The 19,919-nt window shown below is 40.1% G+C and overlaps 1 protein-coding gene across 7 annotated transcripts in view; it reads left to right on the top strand.

Moving 5' to 3' along the window:
- Nucleotides 1–19,919, top strand: part of LOC132193143 (ecdysone-inducible protein E75) — a 45,527-nt gene that overhangs the window by 19,616 nt on the left and 5,992 nt on the right. The window contains exons 1-4 of one of the 7 annotated variants that reach the window (XM_059613568.1): nt 6,332–6,650; nt 11,581–11,669; nt 17,722–17,866; nt 19,603–19,841. In XM_059613568.1, the coding sequence (XP_059469551.1) occupies nt 6,545–6,650; nt 11,581–11,669; nt 17,722–17,866; nt 19,603–19,841 (579 nt within the window). In that variant the 5' untranslated portion in view covers nt 6,332–6,544. Of the gene's footprint in view, nt 1–6,331; nt 6,651–10,430; nt 10,456–11,233; nt 11,478–11,580; nt 11,670–16,261; nt 16,556–17,284; nt 17,508–17,721; nt 17,867–18,926; nt 19,169–19,602; nt 19,842–19,919 lie in introns of those variants that run through there. The other 6 variants (XM_059613571.1, XM_059613569.1, XM_059613567.1 and 3 more) reach the window with 6 other exon arrangements.

Genomic DNA, 19,919 nt, shown 5'->3' with positions numbered 1-19,919 from the left:
GGGAGAGAGCTTTGAACCTCGCGACGGAGCCTCCGGTCGGCAGCGCCGCCGCGGCCACCCGCCGAAGCAGCTCAGCTAGATAGCCAAATAGGCCAATTTGCTGGCTCTAAGTGGCAATGCGAGTTTAATTAGCTCCGTCGGGCAGGAAAATCTAAATTAAGAGTCGAGACTTATTACTTTTAATTTCGTCGGACGGCCCAAAAGTAACAAACAAGTCTGGATAGACAAAATTAATTTATTTCAAATTATATATAAAGTAATTCTTTTTTTCGCTATATTATAAAATTAGTATAATTACATATTATTCTAGTTTATATTTTGGATTGAGAGCAGATTTTATGATTTGTGTAATTTTCGCAGCAGGCCAAAAACAAGTTTCCCTTTTTAAATCGGCGAAAATAGCAGCTCACGAAAATTTGGTGGTGGCGGAACGAGTGAACGACCTGTGAGTAGGTTGGTGCTCCCTTCTCTCGCGCACGCTGCCAGGTAGGCACATTAGAGAGTGCTGCTGCTCATGAGACTCATTTTCGTTTGAAAAAGTGAGAGTAGACAACGTGCCCTGACTAGGTCTACTACATAATAATCCACAACGTACCTTGATATTCTATTAAACCAAATCAGGTTCAGCTTTTTGCAAAAAATTGCAATTTTCAATAAATATGTTCTGAATTTTCAGGGAATTTATACAAATTTTGCTAAATTTTCTAAGAAAATTGCAAAAGTTAAATAAACAAAAAATAAAATTCCATCCATTGACCAGTGAAATAAATGGGAGAACAGCTTTACTGGATGGGGTGCTAATTTTTTTAATCTTTAAATTAATCAATGGGTTAATTTCCAAAGTTTTTTGTAAGTTTTGAAAGAACTTCATGCAAAATGCATCAGGTCTTGGAACTTGTTGGCCGCTTTTCTTTCAAGAGGTTATTCATCTGCTCCTCAATCGATATTAGGTTAACTATGTACTGGGGAGACAAAGTGCCACTTTTCCAAGTGCGGTGGCGAGTAATTAAATAGTGCTTCACCAACTACCAAAGCCATAAAACGCTGCAACGCCATACACCATCAGGCCGACAATAACACATTTTCCTTTGTGCCGAGAGAGAAATAGAGAGCGCTGACCTGAGAGTGGGTCACAGCTCAGATGTGTACCCCGTCTGTTGCACCCCCACCATTGACGGGCAAAATTTTCCAAAAAAATTTGTTGCCTTTTTTTGTAAATGCATAAAAATTTCCATCCGTTTCAAATTCGAAAATAGGCGAAATTTCGGTAGGCGCCACCGTTCCACCCAACAGCAAGCCGCGGCTCAATTGGCTAAAGGGGTTTTACGTCACCGGCTGAGCGAATGAGTGTGTCGGTGCGAATGCAGGACGGGTGAACGTCCCTGATATGGAACACAGCACACAAAACCCAATGACTCTTGCAAGATGACTCGTCTCGCGACCAATCATGGCGCTCAGCATATTATCGCGTCGGGTATTTTTTCTTGCAGAAAATCGCGGAGGCTGGAGGATGGTTGTTGCGCAACCCTATTATACAGAGGGATATTATGAAAGGGGTTGCAGATTGCAAAAGAGAAAAAAAATTATTCATTGAAACAAAATTGGTACTATCAGCATTGATTGAAATGAAATATTTTTTCTAAGTTCAAAAGTTTAAAAAAAAATCAAGGAAAATTCTATTTATTTAAATATTTAAATAAAGATAAATTATCTTTTTTAATTTGGAAATTTTGGAATTAATGACAAAAAATTATTTCGTCAATTCAAATTTTTTTTTTACATTTATATTTTTTTTCATCATCAACCTTCCTCGGTCAAATTGTTGCCCAATGTCAAATTTTTCTATTCCCAAACGAGGTCAATTTTGCGCCTCGCAAGCTCCCTCTTGAGATGGAGCAGTGCAAGCTCAACCATGCATTATCGCACTATTTTATTTACAATCACGCACGGAGTGACAAAGAGCCGCTGCAAGTAGTTTAAGGCTGTTGTTGAAAACCGATTGTGCATGTGAGCTGCTATATAGCGTTAAGAGCGCGCAGCCAATCCAATATCGAAAGTTACGTACATTCCTAGTATATACATGGAGCAGAGTGTGTTCCGAATACAGTTCGTTCACTCCTGTGCAATATTATGAGCGCTATAGTCGCCGCCGCCGTTGTGTATGTTCTTTGATGGCGTCACTGCCTGACACAATTCGGCCATTGCGAACAGGAGCTGCGAGATCCTTGAACGAAAAAGCCAAAGCCGCGATCAAAATGCTCTCCTAAATTGTTTGCGTTTCGTGTGAGCTCGGAAAAGTCTGCCGAGAGTTGTGCAACACGATTTTTACACAAAGGGACGGCGTGTGCGAAATATATTCGCTAATGATCCATTGGCGAGGCAAAAGTGACGAATCATTTGCGGAAATTATGGACGGAGATGAAGTTGCAGAAAAAAAATTGAAAATTTTATGAAAATGATGTGTGGAGAATTTATTCACTTTTAATAATAATAATAATAAAATCAATGTAAGGGCCCACTTTAATGAAATAAAATTTAGAGTTTTTTATTTTAGGAATTACAAGAATTTTTGGGAATAGGTAAAATAATCTAAAAAAATTTTGAACAAAGTAAAAAATGGTATAAAAAATATTAATCAAATGTGCTTGGTAATAATTTATAGTAGCATTAAAAAAAAAATTGAAGTTAATTTTCTATTCCTTATTTATTGGAAAACTTCATTATATTTTAAATTAATATGTGTACAATGAGAACTTAGGATATCAAAATTTGGAAGACGTTTTTACTTTCGATTTTAGTGATTTGAATCTTCCAGCAACCGGAGCGTCAAAATTTATTCCTTTTCCTGTCGCAGCAATACAAAAGTGAGATATCTATACTCAAGTAGATAACCTGAGGAACAATCGTTTCATTGTGAAGAGACCGAAAAGTAGCCCATTACTTTCAGTTTTAGATTCACTTTCCTTCGCTCTCGTTTTCCTCCAAGAGACGGAGAGAGTGAATCATCCTCCAATCGCCAAAGTGTTACAACTACTCTCTTTCACTTTTTTTGCCTAAAAAATTTATCAAAAATTTAAAACGGGAAACAAAGTCTGTTGATAGCTTGGGCGGAAAATGGAAAAAATTGGCGTTGTCGGAGATAGGCGAGGAGAAGGAAGTGGGTCGGGCCCTGTATTCGGAACGCACGGCTGCCTTTACAGGCGCGCGACCTACATGGGGGTCAATAGCTCTGTGGCTCACTCTCACTTGTAGGCACTCTCGCTGCTTGCTTGAGCTCTCTAATATGAACCAAGGCCGTGTCAGCCTGCCTGCCTGCCTGCTGCGTGTAGAGCAATAATGATAATTCAGCCATGGGCCGCCTGCGCCTGCCTGCCTGGCTCTCTCACCCATTTTCAGGACAAAGACCTCTTGAGGCCGCGAACCCACCAACCGACCGAACGCCGGCCCCGATGGATGGAAAAGCAGTTGGCCGGGCCTTGAAATCGAACCCCGCTCCCAATTCCAGAGAGCCGATTTTGGCCCGGTCGATCCACGCGTCATTTCAGTGCGTAAATAAATAAAATGCACACAAATCGTTAAATTTATGCTTGAATTTTTTTATAAGAGTAAAAAAGTAGAGTTAAAATAAACCAAAATTTTATTAGAACATTACTTTTTAATACAACTTAAATTTTAAAATTATCATTTGTTATTATTTTTTTTAATTTATCAATTTTTTATTATATTTAATTTTGCTAATATGTTTAAGAAACTGTAGTTTTTGGGTTATGACTAATTTTCTCTCGGTTGTTGACGTGCGGACTGTGGGAAAATTGTATATCGTCCACGCGGGTGATTCAGAGATACGCGATTCGTTTTCGTCAGCAAGTGCATAAGTGCACTGCCAGGGCCTTTGCAGCGTAATTGAAGTTTGTTTATGAAAAATGAATGAAACTTCAAATAGGAAACATTAAATAGTCAACAGGGTCCGTGCACTTGACTCGGCACTTTCCCATGCGAAAAATTCAAAGAAGTTCACGCACCCATGTAAGTTAATTGAAATTAATGTGCGGAGAGAAGAGATTAAAAATTTATGAGACAAGTGATAAGTTTTGCACTCTGCTCTTTCCGGCTCAAGTTTCACTAAATTTTAAATTCTTACAATTAGTCTTGATCTCTTAATTAAAGAACAGCAAAATCAAAAAGTATGCTATTTATTATTTATTTGTAAAACAATCAATGCGTGTTATAAATAAATTTCTCCATATTCCCTCGGGGGAAACTTTTATTCGTGTAACTTTAAATATAACCCCTCGAGTGAATTTGAGCGAGTTTCACTCAGCGAGATGCGTTCACCTTTTTCAATCCCATTGTGTGAGTGTTTGTGTGCTCAAATAATAAAATATTGTTCCATATTAACAGCGGCGACCCACTTTCGGGTCGTTCACTCTCACTGCGCGCTCTCGCACTCTGCTTAAGCGTTCACTCGCAAAGCACACACACACACAACGCAGCGCCTCTCTCTTTAGTGTGTCGCCAGAGCTTGGTTTAGCTGACCCAGATACCTAGCGCAGGCCAATGAACTCGAATCCGCGAACGCAGCGCTGCCGACCCCAAAAGTGGTGCCTTTTGAATTCAACCAAGGTTGAAAAGAGGAGGAAAATATTTTTTATTTTCATAAAATCATTGCCTTTGTTGATATTTTGAATAGAGAAAAACCGATTTGATATCACAATAAGGTCGAGTCTGAAGTCTGGCAAGCTGATTTTGTAACTAAATAAAAACATTAAAAAAAATTGAAATAAAATCTAATTTAACTTTTACTTGGGTTTTAAAGATTTTTTTATAAAATTCAGGCGGCAATTTTAATTTATTTTACTATTATAAAATGATTGCTTTTTAATTAAGAAGACTGCCGTGGTTTTTAAGGGGGAAACCTATAGAGGTATCGTACAGTACAAGATGCACTTTCAATTTCGGAGGAATCTCGCGCGTGATCTCATTAAACAAGACTGGCGGCGTGAAAACTGAAAGTGCAATTGTTGGTTACATCGGCGCGCTGCAGAAAGGGAAAATCCAAGAGACTTTCGTCGGTTGTTGTTTACTCGTCCAAATGAATTCATGCACTCGGGAGAAATGCTGCTGCTGGAGCAGGTCATTGGCATTTCTGAACAGTTGCAATTTCACTTTCTTTCCTTCAGGTTTGTTGACCTGCCGCCTCTCCTTCGGAGGGTGGGAGTTGAGAAATCTACTCTTTCTCGCGGGCAAGTCGCGCAGCGGCGACCGATTTGCCTTATGCAACACGCAGCCAGGAGAAAATAACTCGTACATAATACAGAGATAGGCGAGCAGTGCAGCGCTCCACTTTGCAGAGACCGAGGGCATTGACTCACTCGCACTCTCTATAGGTGAAAGAAAGGAAAATTGAATGTTATTAAGCCGAGAGAGCAGAGGGGAAAATTGAGATTTGTGCCATTAATTAATGTGGTTCGGCGTTAAAATTTAATAAATAAAAAATTAATATTAGAAAAATCACAAATAAAATCTTTAATGGATTTTAAATAATAATAATAATAGTGTTTCAGATAATAGAATGGAAGGATTTATAGGTGAAAATATTTAAAAAAAGTTGATTTTAAATTTGAGGATTTCGCACAAAATGTTTTAGTTTCATTTTCAATAAATTTTTTTATTCAATGAAAATAAAAATTCTTGAGATTCAGTGACGAACGATTAAAATTTGTACAGTAGCAAAGTGATGTTGGAACATGTTTTGTATGAATTATAAAAAATTCAAAATGGTTAAATTTTTTGGCCTCCAAAAATTTAACATCCTTTTTGATAAAAGAGTTTTTTTATATTTTACTATATTTATTATAGTTGTTTATTCTTCACAAATCAAGTCACATTATTTGTGGAAAAACGTTTATGAAAAATATTTAGTAATAAATATCAACTAAGAATGGTTTTTCCTGCTTATTTTCCTCATAATTACAAAATTTTATTAAAATTCCTTTGCCAGTATTTCTTAAAAAAAAAAATTATATCGAACATTCATTTCCCTCTTTAATAAACAAAATGTCCTTCAAAAATTCAAAACGTCATTTGTTGAACATCGTCATTTGATTTCTGAGGTTACTGCAGGTTGTTTGTCGTCATTTTTCCGGTTCGCCTTTCCTCTTTTTACGATGGTTGGAAAATTATGAGGTTTTTGGGTCTCGGGTGGAGTTCATCGCTCTCACCTAAAATGCAAAACTGAAGTTCAGCGGTGGTGGTGAGGCTGGCATTCAAAATCGAGAGCACACCGCCCGCCCGCGATTGCGCCCCTCTCCCGAGCTGGCGCACGCGAGTTGCCGCAGCTGCACTTCGCGACAGACTCGCTCGCACTCCACGTTGTTATTGCTCGGCAACACTTTCTACGTAAATATCGGCTCGCTCAGTTTGGCCGTCCGAGTTTGTTTGTTGTCTTCAGCCCTCCGATGGACCAGTGCTAAAGTGGTGCCTACGGGGTGTGACAGAAGCGAAGGGTTTTCTCCATTTTGGATATTTTTTGGCAACTGTCAACATGACTGTCACCGAAAGAAGGAACAGTGAGGCCATCGCCACTGTGGATTTCGACGAATGTTTGTCCAAGGATAGCAGCGATCATTTGCTGGGACGCGTTTTAGCAGGTAAAAGAACAAATCTTAAAAATACCCAAGTTATTATATTTAAAAAAAAAATTATAATAATAATCAACCCTTTTTAATTTAAATTAAGAAAAATTAAAAACAAAATTAAATTTGAATTTATTGATATATTTTAATTATATACTGAAAAAGTTTTGTACTTAAAATTTGTTGATTTTCATTCATTTAAATTTTAAAATTAAATGTATACAAAACAGCTGATTTTCATATAAAATTTCCCTCCCTTGGGCGCCATCTTTGTTTTTCCGCGACCTAACCCATATTGGCATTTCCATTTTTCCACACGTTTGTGAGTCACTAATATTTTTGGCAACATTGAAATTTGCGGCGTTTGTATGATTCAACTCCTTGCAGTTGCCGTGCATAGAAAGTGGCGAGCGCTGCCGCCGCTGTGTATAAAATTGAAAGTTTTCATGGCGAGCGCGCAAATGTGGGTCGACAGGGTATTCACCTATGGCGCTAGCCTCGGCGTTAGGCCGCTCAGAAATATCAGCTAATGGAAAGCATAGGCAATTCGAACTAGGTCACTCGGCGTGCGCGAGAGATTAGTTCGTTGCTCCCGACGACTCGACGACTATCCTTGTACGATTAAAAAAATCGACACACAACATATGAATGTAATGACGTTATCGCTCGCGCTTCATTAAGTCACTCTCAATTTCGCCATAATACATTTTGAATCTGCCAAGGAAATCAAAATTGCTTGAAAGTTAAACTTGCACCTAAGTCAAGTCACTTTTGATTTCGCAGACGGAAAGTAGGACATAAGTAAAAATAAATTATGAAGGTAGCAGAATCATAAAGCGTGGACGAAATTATTTTTTAAGTATTTATAATTTTTTTTTCTTTTTTTTTATGTATTATATCTATTTATATGATATGAATTTCAACTGAATAATAAGAATATGATGGCAGAAATTTGAATTTTAAATTTTCACCTGCTGCAGTAAATTTAAATCAAATTTAGCATTTTGACCCAGAATTGTCTTCTCCCCTTATTTATTTTTTTTTTAATTCAATTATTTGCATCCCGATTTAAATAATTTTTAGCAACTAGGCCAGTCGGGGCCACAAATAAATTATGCGCCTGTCCTTATGCATTGGAATGCATTATCCCCGAACGTCACGGGTCGCTCCAGTTCCAACTCGTCCAAAACAAACAAATACTCTTCTATTCTCTGCTCAAAAACACAAGGATTCCACCCTTTTGGCCAAAGTCACGCGAGAAATTGATGCATATCATATTTCGTGCGGTTACACTTCTTGCTTGCAATTACTTTCCTTCGTGATTATCGCGTTTTCAACTTTCTCCTTCGTAAGGAGAAGAGCAGTAAGTGGCGCTCGCCGCAATGGGATTGTACCTGAAAGCGAAATTAATAATCCGGTTCAGATTCACTTTCATCTCCAAAGTTGCTTCTTGTTCTAAAATATAAAATTAAATTTACATTTAATATAAAACTTCATTTAACAGGTCCATAAAATTTTTTAGGATTAAATATGTATTTCAAATAATACACATATCACATTTTTATTTATTTATTCTTTTAATTTAGTTTATGGTTGAAATTTAAAGTTATAATTTTTTTATTAACATAAAAATTCAACTTATTGAGGAAAAAATTTAATTTTAACTTTCATTTAATTTTAAATAATAATAATTTCTGTAATAAATTTACCTATACATTTTGTTTCGAAATTGGAACCCTCTCGAAAGCAATTTTTATATTGTTGTGGATGAAAAAGATTGCGATAAGAAAACACAATGTTGACTGCCCCGAAACGCGACCGTGCCCATCTTTGTTGTTTTTCGCCGAATAGCAATAACCCTTATCGGGCCAGATGGCATAATCTCGAGGGCGCACGCACTCCTATCTGCTGGATTTGTTTGCGTCACCCAAATTTCCCAACGAGCAGTCAATGAACTTGCTCTCGCGGTGGTTGCAGCAGCGCGCGATTCGCAACCGCGAGCTCTCGAAGGGAGAGAGGGAGATTAGCGTCTGACCCAGATAGCGCGGTAGATGCCAATGAACTCGCCGCCGCCTAACGAGGTCGTTCAGCCTTGCTGCCTTTTTTCGGACTCTTATCACCCGCTATCAGGCCACTTGGGCAATCAGGTGCCAAACGGACACTGTGTCGAATCGAAAACAAACAAGTTTCGCGGGGGCGCCTGCCGCCGAACGAGTTATGCAACCGGGCTGGCAGATGTGCTCTGCAAAAAGCGGACCACCGCACGGTGTCGTAACGAAATAAGAAGAGGCCTTGAGAATAAAAAATAATTTAGATCAGAAATTTTAGAACTTAAATTTCAAGTTAAATTAATAAGTAAATAAAATACAATAAACTGTTAAAACTATTTATTAATAAAACTTTTAATTTTATTTTTTAAAAGGTTTCACTTCTGAAAGTAAAAGTAAAGAATGAAAAATTTTATTCAATATATATTGTTATATTTTTTAAATTAATGAATTATTATAAAACTAAACAAAATAATTTTTTAAGCAACTTCTTAGTTTGTTTGTTTTGTTTTTAGTGATAATTATTTATTTCAATAAAAGCTCGTGCTTGCTTTTTCCTCCTGCGGTGTGGCGAAATTAGTTGCGCGTTTGCCCACGCACTCGTCTGTGGCGCACTCACTTGTTCGCCGTCGTCTTGCTTGCGCAGCTCTCTCGCATGGAAGGTCTGTGACCGCAATTTAGGTTGAGGACCCAGCCAGCGCGAGATATAATGGGAGTAGGAGAGGGTTCGTTCGTTGCACGTCGCCATTGGTGCACACTTGAGCGGCGACGCACATAAAAAAAGAGCAAAGAATTCGCGGGCCCCACTTTTCGGCGCGGGGTGCAACGCCCGATAATGAAGAATCGCCCTTATCAAAAAAGACTCATAAGACTGACGAAAATTGGCACAGTAAAAGAAATAAAAAAATGGCCTTATCTCAAATGATAAAATTTAACATCGAAGGCAATTGTGAAATTTTCAAATTAAAAAATTATGCTTTGATGTCATTATTTAAAAAGAGATAAAATAAAACCTATTAGTTAAATTTGATAAAAATTCAGTGAAGAGAAAATTGTATTAATCTGGACAGGTTTAAAGGATTTGTTGATTGAGAAAAAAACTGGTCTTATTTAATTGAACGAAAGTGAATCTTAACACTTTCTTTCTTCTTTCTCCGGCCGCCGTCAGCCATGTAATTTCTTTCTTTTTCGGGCCAATACACTTTTACCTTTTACCATCGGCGGATGAAAAAAAAGAACAAGGTCTCTTGCCCTACTTAGGCGCACTGGGTCAGTGAACCTTGGCGGCTGGCGAGCGAGTTCGCGTCGCGCCAGCTAGAGGGCGCCATCGTTCAGTCGTGCGCTTTAAACGCAAAATTATTTCGCACTTCTTGCGTGCGAATGCGAATCAAAATAATTAACAATTATAAAGAAATCTCTTGAAATTTCCGGAGCAAACGACGTGCAGGCGGACTTTGGTTTAATCACGTGAGTCACGTTTCCGGGGATGGAATGTGACCGGGGGTTGAAGGCGGCCTTGTTGTTGTGTCAAATAAAAAGAAAACGTGCGCCCTTAAATGAGCATTATTGGCACAATTCAGCGCACCCTTCACGTGGATTTCGCACGTGAAAGCGGGGCGCATGCGTTGCGCGGGAAAACAAGCCGCTCGCTGCCTTTCAACCCCTTTGAGGCGACCAGAGTCTCGTGACCCCTGCAACGAGCAACCACCTCTCTCTCGCCCGGCGCCATTCCACCCCCGAGATAAACCCAAAATCGCGAACCATGCAGACCGGTGAGTTTTGATTATTGGAAAATTTTATATTATAGGACGTGTGTTGTTGATGTGAAAAAAGGAAACACAAGAAAAAAACTTTCAGGGCTTCTTCAGTTCTAGTTCACTGTGTTCTTTTCTCCGCACAAACACTTTGTATATTGTAAGGGCTCTTTTATTTTTAGACTAAAAAAGTGGTGCTGTAAACAATTGAAACAATGCAGGTCGTAGAAATCAATTATTTTTAAAATTGAAATTTTTTTGTGAAATTATTTAACTTTATTTTATTGCTGGGCTGGAAAATGTGTTCCCGAAACGCGCCCCACTGCTCAAGCGCCGCGGCCGCGAGCTGCCTCGGATCTGCGCCCAAAAAGTTCAAGGCCACTTTTCGAGAAGTGAAAGTCGCGCCCGCGCCTCTGCCTCGGCTCCGAATTACATTTTCAGGCCCGGACAAGCTAATTAATTTTCCGCCGGCAGTCGCTAATTACGGCACCGTGTGTTCTTAGCGAATTATCGCTAATGGTGCTCGTTTTTTTCAAGTTGTACTGGTGACCCCTAGTAAACTCTGATTCAAGGTTCCGACCAAGTCCAATGACCTATAGAGAGAAAAATAATTCCCCTGCCGGCCGGCCCCACTCTCGGCCGCTCGGGGCCAATGGCGGCGCTCGTTTTGTTCGCCGGCTCAGGTAGGCCGATCGTGATTGGCCCCGAATGCACACCGCCGCCAACAGATTGGTGCTCAAAGTTACAACAAACGCACACGGCGGTTTCTCTGCTGCCGCGCGTTCTGTCATTTTTACTTTCAGTTTCAAACCATAGTTGGACATAAACATGATCGCCTAGTGTTTTGTTCCGCGCCACACCGCCTTGTTTCGACTGAAAATTTGGCCGACAGAAATGAGTTTGCATTATTGAGAGACAGTGGCCGCAGTGAAAGTGATTTGTCCCTTTGATTGTTTATATTTTTAATCCCACCATGATCGTTACGAATTTTAACTCGCATTATAACAACGACTCCTACGAAGGAGAACAACTTAATATCGGTGAGGTTTGGGAAGATATTTTGAATTGATGTTAATCGAAAATATTTGTAAAAATTTAAAAATATTTATAAATTTTATTTATAAATTGCAAATTTTGTTTCAGAATTTGACGGAACCACAGTATTATGCAGAGTTTGTGGCGACAAAGCTTCAGGATTCCACTACGGAGTTCACTCCTGCGAAGGATGCAAGGTAAGAAATCAGAAATTTTTAATTTTTTTTATTCAACGTTCAAAATAATTTTGTCTCCTTCGAAACAACCTGAGAGAAAATCTCAATGCCAAATCAAGAGCAAGCACGCCCAAAATTTTAACAAGGGCATCCGCCGAGTTGAAGGATAAACCGGCAGGTTCAAAAACCTTGCTGCTCGCTTCTCCTACTACCATAGAGTGAAAAAGCAGCAGATAATTTAGTTATATGATAACCAGGCGAGCAAGCCTCCTCTCTTCTCTCTCTCTCTTCGCTTTTTTGTTGGCGGGTTCACGTCGGTACGTTGCCGTCTAGTTTCAGTCACCGACTCTATGTGGCGCTGCCGGTCCGCTCGTTGGCACCGCCGAAGTCACTGACCGGTTACTTTGCACTTACTAACGACGTCTATCTTTCCTTTGGAAGTCACGTTATTATTATATTGTTGTACATTGTTCGCACGGAAAAAGCTGCCGCCGCCGCGACATGCAACTCCTCTACCCCTCCTTTTAAATGCTAAACTCTCTTATCATCAAAAGTGCTTGCTAATTTGGCCGCGTGTCACTGAACCTGTGCACCGGATCCGGTGTAATTAGCATTCCAACCAAACTGAAAACTAAATCGAGGGCCAAATTTTTGTATCAAATGAACTATTAATTCAAATTAGAAATGAAATAAAGAGCCAATAATCTTGTTTAGACAAATGAAAAATAATTATGGTTTATTTAAAATTATGAAGAATTGAAATTTTAAATTATTTAAATTTATTGTATATCAATCTACTTAAATTAACTTTAAATCCTAACACAACTAATCTAGAGAAATGAATCACTTAAATCTCCGTTTTAATTTATAAAGACTTTTTTATCTTTAATCTTATTTGTTTTAATATATCATTTTATTACGAATTATCACTTTGAATGGTTCTTGTTGACTGTGTTGAGGATTTTTTCTGTCAATTAAAACAAATCCCTGCGGTATTCAAGGTCGTTGAGCTGCCCTGCAAGTTATATATAAATTAATAATGGGAATCGAGCACTCTCAATCCATCTCGAGGCAAATTACCGCCGATAATTACCGACCTCGCGTCGATCTCCATTCATTCAAATTTTTTCTGCAGGCGGCCGCGATTTATTATTATTATTTATTTCCACTCACGACAACTCTTTGTTATTTATTGCTCCGGCTTCTTATGTGCAACACACACATATATATATAGAAATAAATAAATGAGTAAATACATAGGGAATTTGTGCTTCGCGCAGCCGGCAGGTACCGTTAGCACTCTGGAACAAGACCTGCTGCTGTTATAGATTTTGATAGAATTTCTGCGTCTCTTTACCTTCTCGGAAAGGCCCAGAAAGAAGTTTGGTAAAAAGACAAACCTCCACGCATTCAAGTTCTTTTTTCTTCTTCACATGCTCTTCCGTAAGGGGAATTTCCAACAAATAAATCGATCCATGCGTACATCACAGTGAGTCACGCACCCCAATCCAATAATGTAAATTCGCGAATGGAGGAAAAAGCAGTGCTGTGAATCATTCGCAAAATGTTTTGTCTCCGATCAGATACTACATTTCGAAAAGTTTCCATGGGGCAAGAGAAAAATTTTATTTACAAATTGTGTCACTCGAGCGAGTTGACGAACTTTGAGTTGCGACAGAAAAATGAGGTCTGTGGAGAAAATGCGACGGAGGGAAATAGAAAAAAAATTGAGAAAGAGACAAGAAGAGCCTGAATTAATTTATTCACACAAATAATAAAATGTAAACAAATCAGACTTTTTTATCCACAGACATCAATGAAATATAATATTTTTGAAATTAATTTCTAAATCAATAATTTTCCTGCTTTTATTAATTATCAAATTCCATTATCCACTTAATAGTCCTGGGTGCATTCCGAACACCCAAAATAGCGGCCAATTAATTCAATCCACGGGCGTTTTGTTTACCCGGCAAAGTGCACGGCCCACTTTTCTTTCCCGAAATAAACGCGAGAAGCTCCAGAAAGACCTCGCCCCGCGGTGGTCTACGTGCGCAGGGGTTCGTTGACTGACGGAACATCCCCGGATGACCTAGTTGCGTGCGGGGGTCGTTCACCTCTCCACAAATACACACCAACACATAATACGAGAGAGTTCCACTCGCGAGGGAGCTGCGCTCTCTGCATTCATGTCCCGGGCGCGATTCATGGGATGCGCAAAAGCGGCAGCGCGCGCCATAAAAGCAGGGGTTGGTGCGCGTCGAGGTTGAATGCTCTCGATTTTGAGCGCGGAGAGGTCGTGCACCCCTGAGACGTACGATTTGTTTATTGTCGCGCTCACGTGCTAATTGATCATTAAAAATGGCCGACGCGTGAAAGAGCAGCAGGAAGACGAAAAAAAATTGTTGCAGTTATAGTGGCGGCGGGTCGAGTATGTTTGCAGTGACATCAGCATCAGGCCGCCGTGATGAGATGCACTTTTCTTTATATTCGCACACGCGGTTCAACCGAGGTTGTGTAATCACAATGGGAAAAGAATTGCAGAAAATTTTCATCAAATCATCTCAGCAAATGAATGAAATTTTTCTGCATAATTATATTAATAATCTGTACAAAATATTAGCGTGTTTTAATCTTTTTAAATTAAATGTATCAAATCTCTGTTTGAAAAACAACTTAATCAATTATCCAACCCAGTAATCAACTCTACCGGAGTTTGCAAACTTTGATTGCAATCTGCGAAAAGCTCTGGTATAGATTCTTATTTGTGCGAAGTCCCAATCGCAATTGCAAACTCGCAAGTAATTAAACCGTTTTGCAAAGTTTCTGCACATTGGCTTAATTACTCGATTGCGACACTGTCAGGAAAATAAATCTTACTCCGTCGTCGCTTTGCTTTGTGTGTGCATCGTTGCGAATGGAAATAAATAAATAAATAGAGACGGCGCAGACTTGGCGAGAGCAAAAAGTAGTCGTTCGTGTACCTCATCCTGATTGCTTCAATTGTATGTGAGTGGGTTATTGCACTTGTCGACTACAATAAATTACTCGCGTGGAGGCAGAGGGATTAAAAAGTGTATAAAAGAAAATTGGAAATAGAAAACTATATACAAGGAAAAGCAATAAACTCGGCACAAAGTGGAAAATAAAAAATAAAAACAACTTTATAGAGCAAATTGAAATTCTCATCCTATTGATGAGAGAAAAAAAGTAATTTTACAAAAAAATAAATTAAAATTGCTTTCTTTTTCTTTAATTGCTGGTGCTCATCGACCGGAAATTTACTCCCAAATTACACGCCTGGCGCCGCTGCTCTTGGTGTGTGTTTTTTTCCGAGGTCAGTTGCCCCGGTCACCGCGCGGCACTCGAACTACATCGCGCAAAGTGAGTCAGTGCAGCAGGAGAGGAGAAGTGGAGGCTTCTCACTTAATATGTTTTTTACACTCGCCGGCCCCTGCTGAAATTATCCTTCTTCTTAAGGAAGAGGGCCGATGACCCGGCCGTCGCCGCGTGACGTCACGTCTGACGCAAACTCTCCTCCGCCCGCAATGTGGAGCGTGGGTCAATAACCTGCTACTCCAGTGAGAGTATCCACAAAAAATTAGCCGAGTGTGTACGCGTTAGTACATTTCGGCAGCGCGTTGTGTCACTGCGCCGCTTACTTAATGCACCGCTTGCGCTTCCTGTAAATAAATAACACACAAATCGCCACCCGACGCCGTCGACCAGAAAAGAAAGAAAGAAAGAAAGCATTTCGCGCAATTCGTTTTTTTTTTATATAACTTGCGTGCGTTTCTGCGGGCTCACTTTTTCTAGAGACGCAATTTGGCGCCAGGTTGTGTAAACAATAAACGAAAATACTTTGTACAACGAAAACAAAAACAGCCACGAAATAATTGAAGGATTTTGATATAAAAATACAAAAATTAATTGAAATATTAATCAACGTTATAATATTGCAAGAGTCAAAGAACTTTTGAACGATTTCCTCAATTTGCCTTCAGCAGGAATAAATGTCAGTCGGAGATAAAATCTGATTGCGAACGTTTTTCCTTGACAACGTACGTACATATACACACGGTCTGGAATTTCCTTGAAAGTTCAACCGCCTACTCATCAGCTGCCGACTGACTGAGTAACCTCTCCGAAGCAGGGCATTAACCAGCTGCTTTTCGAGGCAGGAGATTCTGGACTCTTCTTCTCGGAAGCGAAGAAGGTGGAGTGGTTGGGAAAAAAACAACTCATATAGGCGCGAGTTCGATAACCTAGTCATTTTTTAGACCCATATTTCCTTGACGCAACTTGTTTTTTTCCCGACCGACATATTCATATTACGCGATTGGGAGAGTTTAAAGAAGAGGCGTCTCTCTTTTTTTTACTTTTCTAAAAAGAAATAAATAAATAATACGCGTCTCTCTCTCTCGTAATAATCGTGTTGAGCGAACCCATTCTGACGTGAGTGTGTGTGCCGAAGTTGGTTGGTTGGTCGGTCGGTCTCCGCTCTGCGTTGGTGCAACAACCCATAACTAGGTCATATCATTAGTACAGTTCGCGGCCGAGGAACGCGACGCGGCGCTGCTCCGACCCAATCCCCGTCAGTCCGTCCCTTTTCTTTTTTCACTACCGTACACACCGCGCCAGTCAATAGACCTTCCATTCGTTAGTTATCAATTCGAGTTTGTGCTGGCGGTTGACAGTGTCCCGAGTGCATCTCTCAGTCAGTGACCGAGGATTATTCCAATTGTTGATATACATACGCGAAACACACACTTACGAACACGATGGCGGTTGTAGTGCAACAGTTTGCAGAAAAGTTAAAAAGTAGCGTCGCCGAGGACGAACCCAAAGTTGAGGAAGATGAGCCCAGACTGGAGGTCATGTGCGACACCGAACCAGGAGACCTTTGGGTAAAATATTTTTCAGGGATTTTTTTTAAACCTTTCAACAAACATTCAGTCAAAATCAAATCCAAATTAATTATAATTAATTTTAATATTTTTCAATCAATTTAAATAATATACTTGGGCAGAAACTGCACGTTGATTTTTCAATCAACACAATTTCAAAAAAAAAAATCAAAATTTGTTAAAATTGTATTATTTAAAAAAATCCAAATTAATTGTTGAAAATGGAATCTATCAAATTTGGCTCACTTTTTTTGCCTTTCCTCTCTTTCCTCAAATTGAATTTCAAATCGGGAATATATTTTCACATTAATTAAGTAGGTCGTTGAATCACGTTTGTGTTTACATTAGCATCCGGAAAATGCATTAGTTTTCCCCGCCGCGACCCAAACAAAACACGACGCGGAAAGATCGAGAGGAGTTCAACAAACTCGGTCTCTGCGTGAACTCATTCGGATTCCGCCTCTCTTGCGCCGCGCCGAAGTAGATTCTCGAACCGCGCTACGGTGCCTCTGTTTTCTGACCTATCCAACATGCAGCCAGCGCCACTCATTGCACTCGGCTGCATTTATTTACTCGTCGTAATGCAGCAGCGCGCACTGGTGCTGACCTGGTTGAACTGTTTCGCAATTTCATATCGCTCTAGCTGGAGTTGCAATGAAAAAAGAAATAAAAAGAACTGCAGCGCACAACTCTGGCGCTTAACGAGTGCAGCGCCTTTGTTTGGGTCGGTACATGCATTGCATTTACTCCACCCACTTGTGCTCACCAGTACAGTACATATATGCAACCGGGTGGTGCACCCACCATGTACTCGGCGGTGCTGCAGACGGATTCCGATCGATAAACTCCGCAGTTATGAAACTGCACCGCCCTGCTGCTGATGACGAACAAGTGTTGTGCAACGCCGGTTGCATAATGCGCTGCTCGTAGAGATAGGTCACTTATTCTGCCGGTGGGCGCTTAATTGGATTTCGCTCTTCGCTTATTTCATTAGCTATTCCAGGAATCAGCAGGCTTCACAATCAAATTATTTGACAAATTAAATTGACCCAGAACAAAACAAGAACAATTTATATTCAGAAGCTAATTCAAATTTTTAATCAGTTTTTTTTTTTAATTAGAAATGATTATTTTTTTTTAACGATTTGTATTTGTGTGTGTTTCAGGGCTTCTTCAGGCGCAGCATCCAGCAGAAAATCCAGTACAGGCCGTGCACCAAAAATCAGCAGTGCTCCATTCTGCGGATAAACAGAAACCGCTGCCAGTATTGCCGGCTCAAGAAGTGCATCGCAGTCGGCATGAGCCGTGACGGTGAGTTATTTTTTACGATCCTTTTTTGTGAGGAGCGCGAACCGTTGCTTGCATTTCTCTTCTCCGCCGACGTCACGTTACATAATTTGCAAAAGGCTATCAGGGAAGCAAGGGCGTCGCGCATATATAGATTTTGGCGAGCGACAGCGCGGCCATTTGTCGAAACGGGAGCGAAGATGGCAGAGTGCGAGAGAGGCTACCGTGCCGACCGAAATAGCTCGCACTCGGCTTGAAGGTCAAGGTCAAAATCTGGTGCGCTATGACGTTAGCGCGAGATTATGGGACTGGCGAGGGCTGCCAACCAACGGCAGGAAGGAAATGAAACCGAGCCCGGAGCGAACGAATGACGGAATATGTATGTACGGTTTATTTTCGGGCTTTGAATCACTGATAAAACTCAGGAAAACATGACTGTATTGGTTTCCAAATCGAGGCCAAACGGGTTGGTTAATTGTTGTTGAGGCTTTTGGGAAAGAAAGCCAAAAATTCCTCTCTAAATCGATATTAAATTATATAACCTCAGAGGTCAAACAGTAAAATATATTTTAATCCTGTTTATTTTTGTAATGATTTTATAAAAATATTTGTTTTTTTTTTATTAAAATTGATCTTTTAAATAAAAGATGAAATTCAAAAATTAAATAAATTTTAAAAATAATTAAGTATTGCAATTTTGGTCATATTTGAAAATTTTGTTTTATTTATTGTTTATTATTTTTATTTCACTGTTCAACTTTAATGTATTAAAAACTTTGTAGCTTGAATTTTTCTCCTCTTGTAATTTATGTTAAAGCAAATAAATTTGTAAAAATTTCATTCTCATTAACATTTGAACTCTGTTGAGAGTTAATTTCTCGGATGGACCGATTTCATTCTCTTCTCTCTCTCTCTCTCTCTCTCTGATCGAATTGCGATTTCTCGCGGCGAATCGTGCTAGAGAAATTCTACTATGCGAAAGAAAGTGATTTTCGCCGCCGCCGCCCGCCGCCTCTCGCTCCTCGGTGCGCGCTCCATGGGTTGGTAGAGCGGCGCGCACTTGGCTCGCAGGCGCGCTATTTTCCACATTCGAGTGTGCTCTCTCCGACGGCGCGCACGGACCGACTGAGTCTCGCGAGTGCACCTTCAGTGATGAGCATGTCGCTCTAGACACACTGGACTTTGCGTGTTTTTTTGTTACCAACGACGAGTTACCCTTTGCGCCATATCGAGCCGGAAAATCCGCCGAAACCGCCATGGATACGGAAAATAAGTTACCTATTTTGAAGGGCATTTTGTCCGGACGTTATTCCTACCACAACGCTCGTGAGTATAATTTTTCCGGAAATTTTTCAAAAATCTAATTTTTATATTTTCAACGGAATATATTTTTTTATGGTAATTATAAACGAATTTAATTGGACGGGTCTCGCGCGAGGTGTCGCTGAACTTTCAGCGAAAGTTAAAAGGAAAAAGTGTTTCAGTGGAGCAGAATGCATATAACAAGGTGGTTAGGGTCGCCTTTTGAATATACATTGTACTTTCTCCGGCGTATAAATCTACCTCCGCTTTTAACCTCGTTAATACCTGTACGCGCGTGTTTACTTTCTCCTCCCGACTGCTTTTGCATTCGTCTTCTCCTTCTTCAGATTTTTTTTTTCAATCTTGTGAATTTCAAATCGGGCCCAAGGCCTCATTGGCAATTCGGTGTATATTATTATTATGTGGTTTTTCAATTTGCATCCATTTATGTGTTTCAGCCGTGAGATTCGGGCGCGTGCCCAAGCGCGAGAAGGCCCGCATTTTGGCCGCCATGCAGCAGAGTTCGAGTTCGAGGTCGCACGAAAGGGCCGTGACGGCCGAGCTCGAGGACGAAGGACGCCTCATGACCACGGTGATACGCGCCCACATCGAAACGTGCGACTTCACGCAGGACAAGATCAGGCCCGTCCTGCAGCAGGCTCGCGAAAATCCTAGCTTCTGCGCACCCTCGACCTTGGTGAGTTGACGAATTTCTATTTTCAGACAGACGACGAACGACCGCCGCCGCGACAATCTGAAAATGCTCGAGATTACT

This window comes from Neocloeon triangulifer, unplaced genomic scaffold (assembly GCF_031216515.1).
Source record: "Neocloeon triangulifer isolate White Clay Creek 2 clone unplaced genomic scaffold, ASM3121651v1 ptg000003l, whole genome shotgun sequence".
NCBI lineage: Eukaryota > Metazoa > Arthropoda > Insecta > Ephemeroptera > Baetidae > Neocloeon > Neocloeon triangulifer.
Note: the sequence above shows the minus strand (reverse complement) of the source record. Positions and strands in the feature narration are given on the sequence as shown.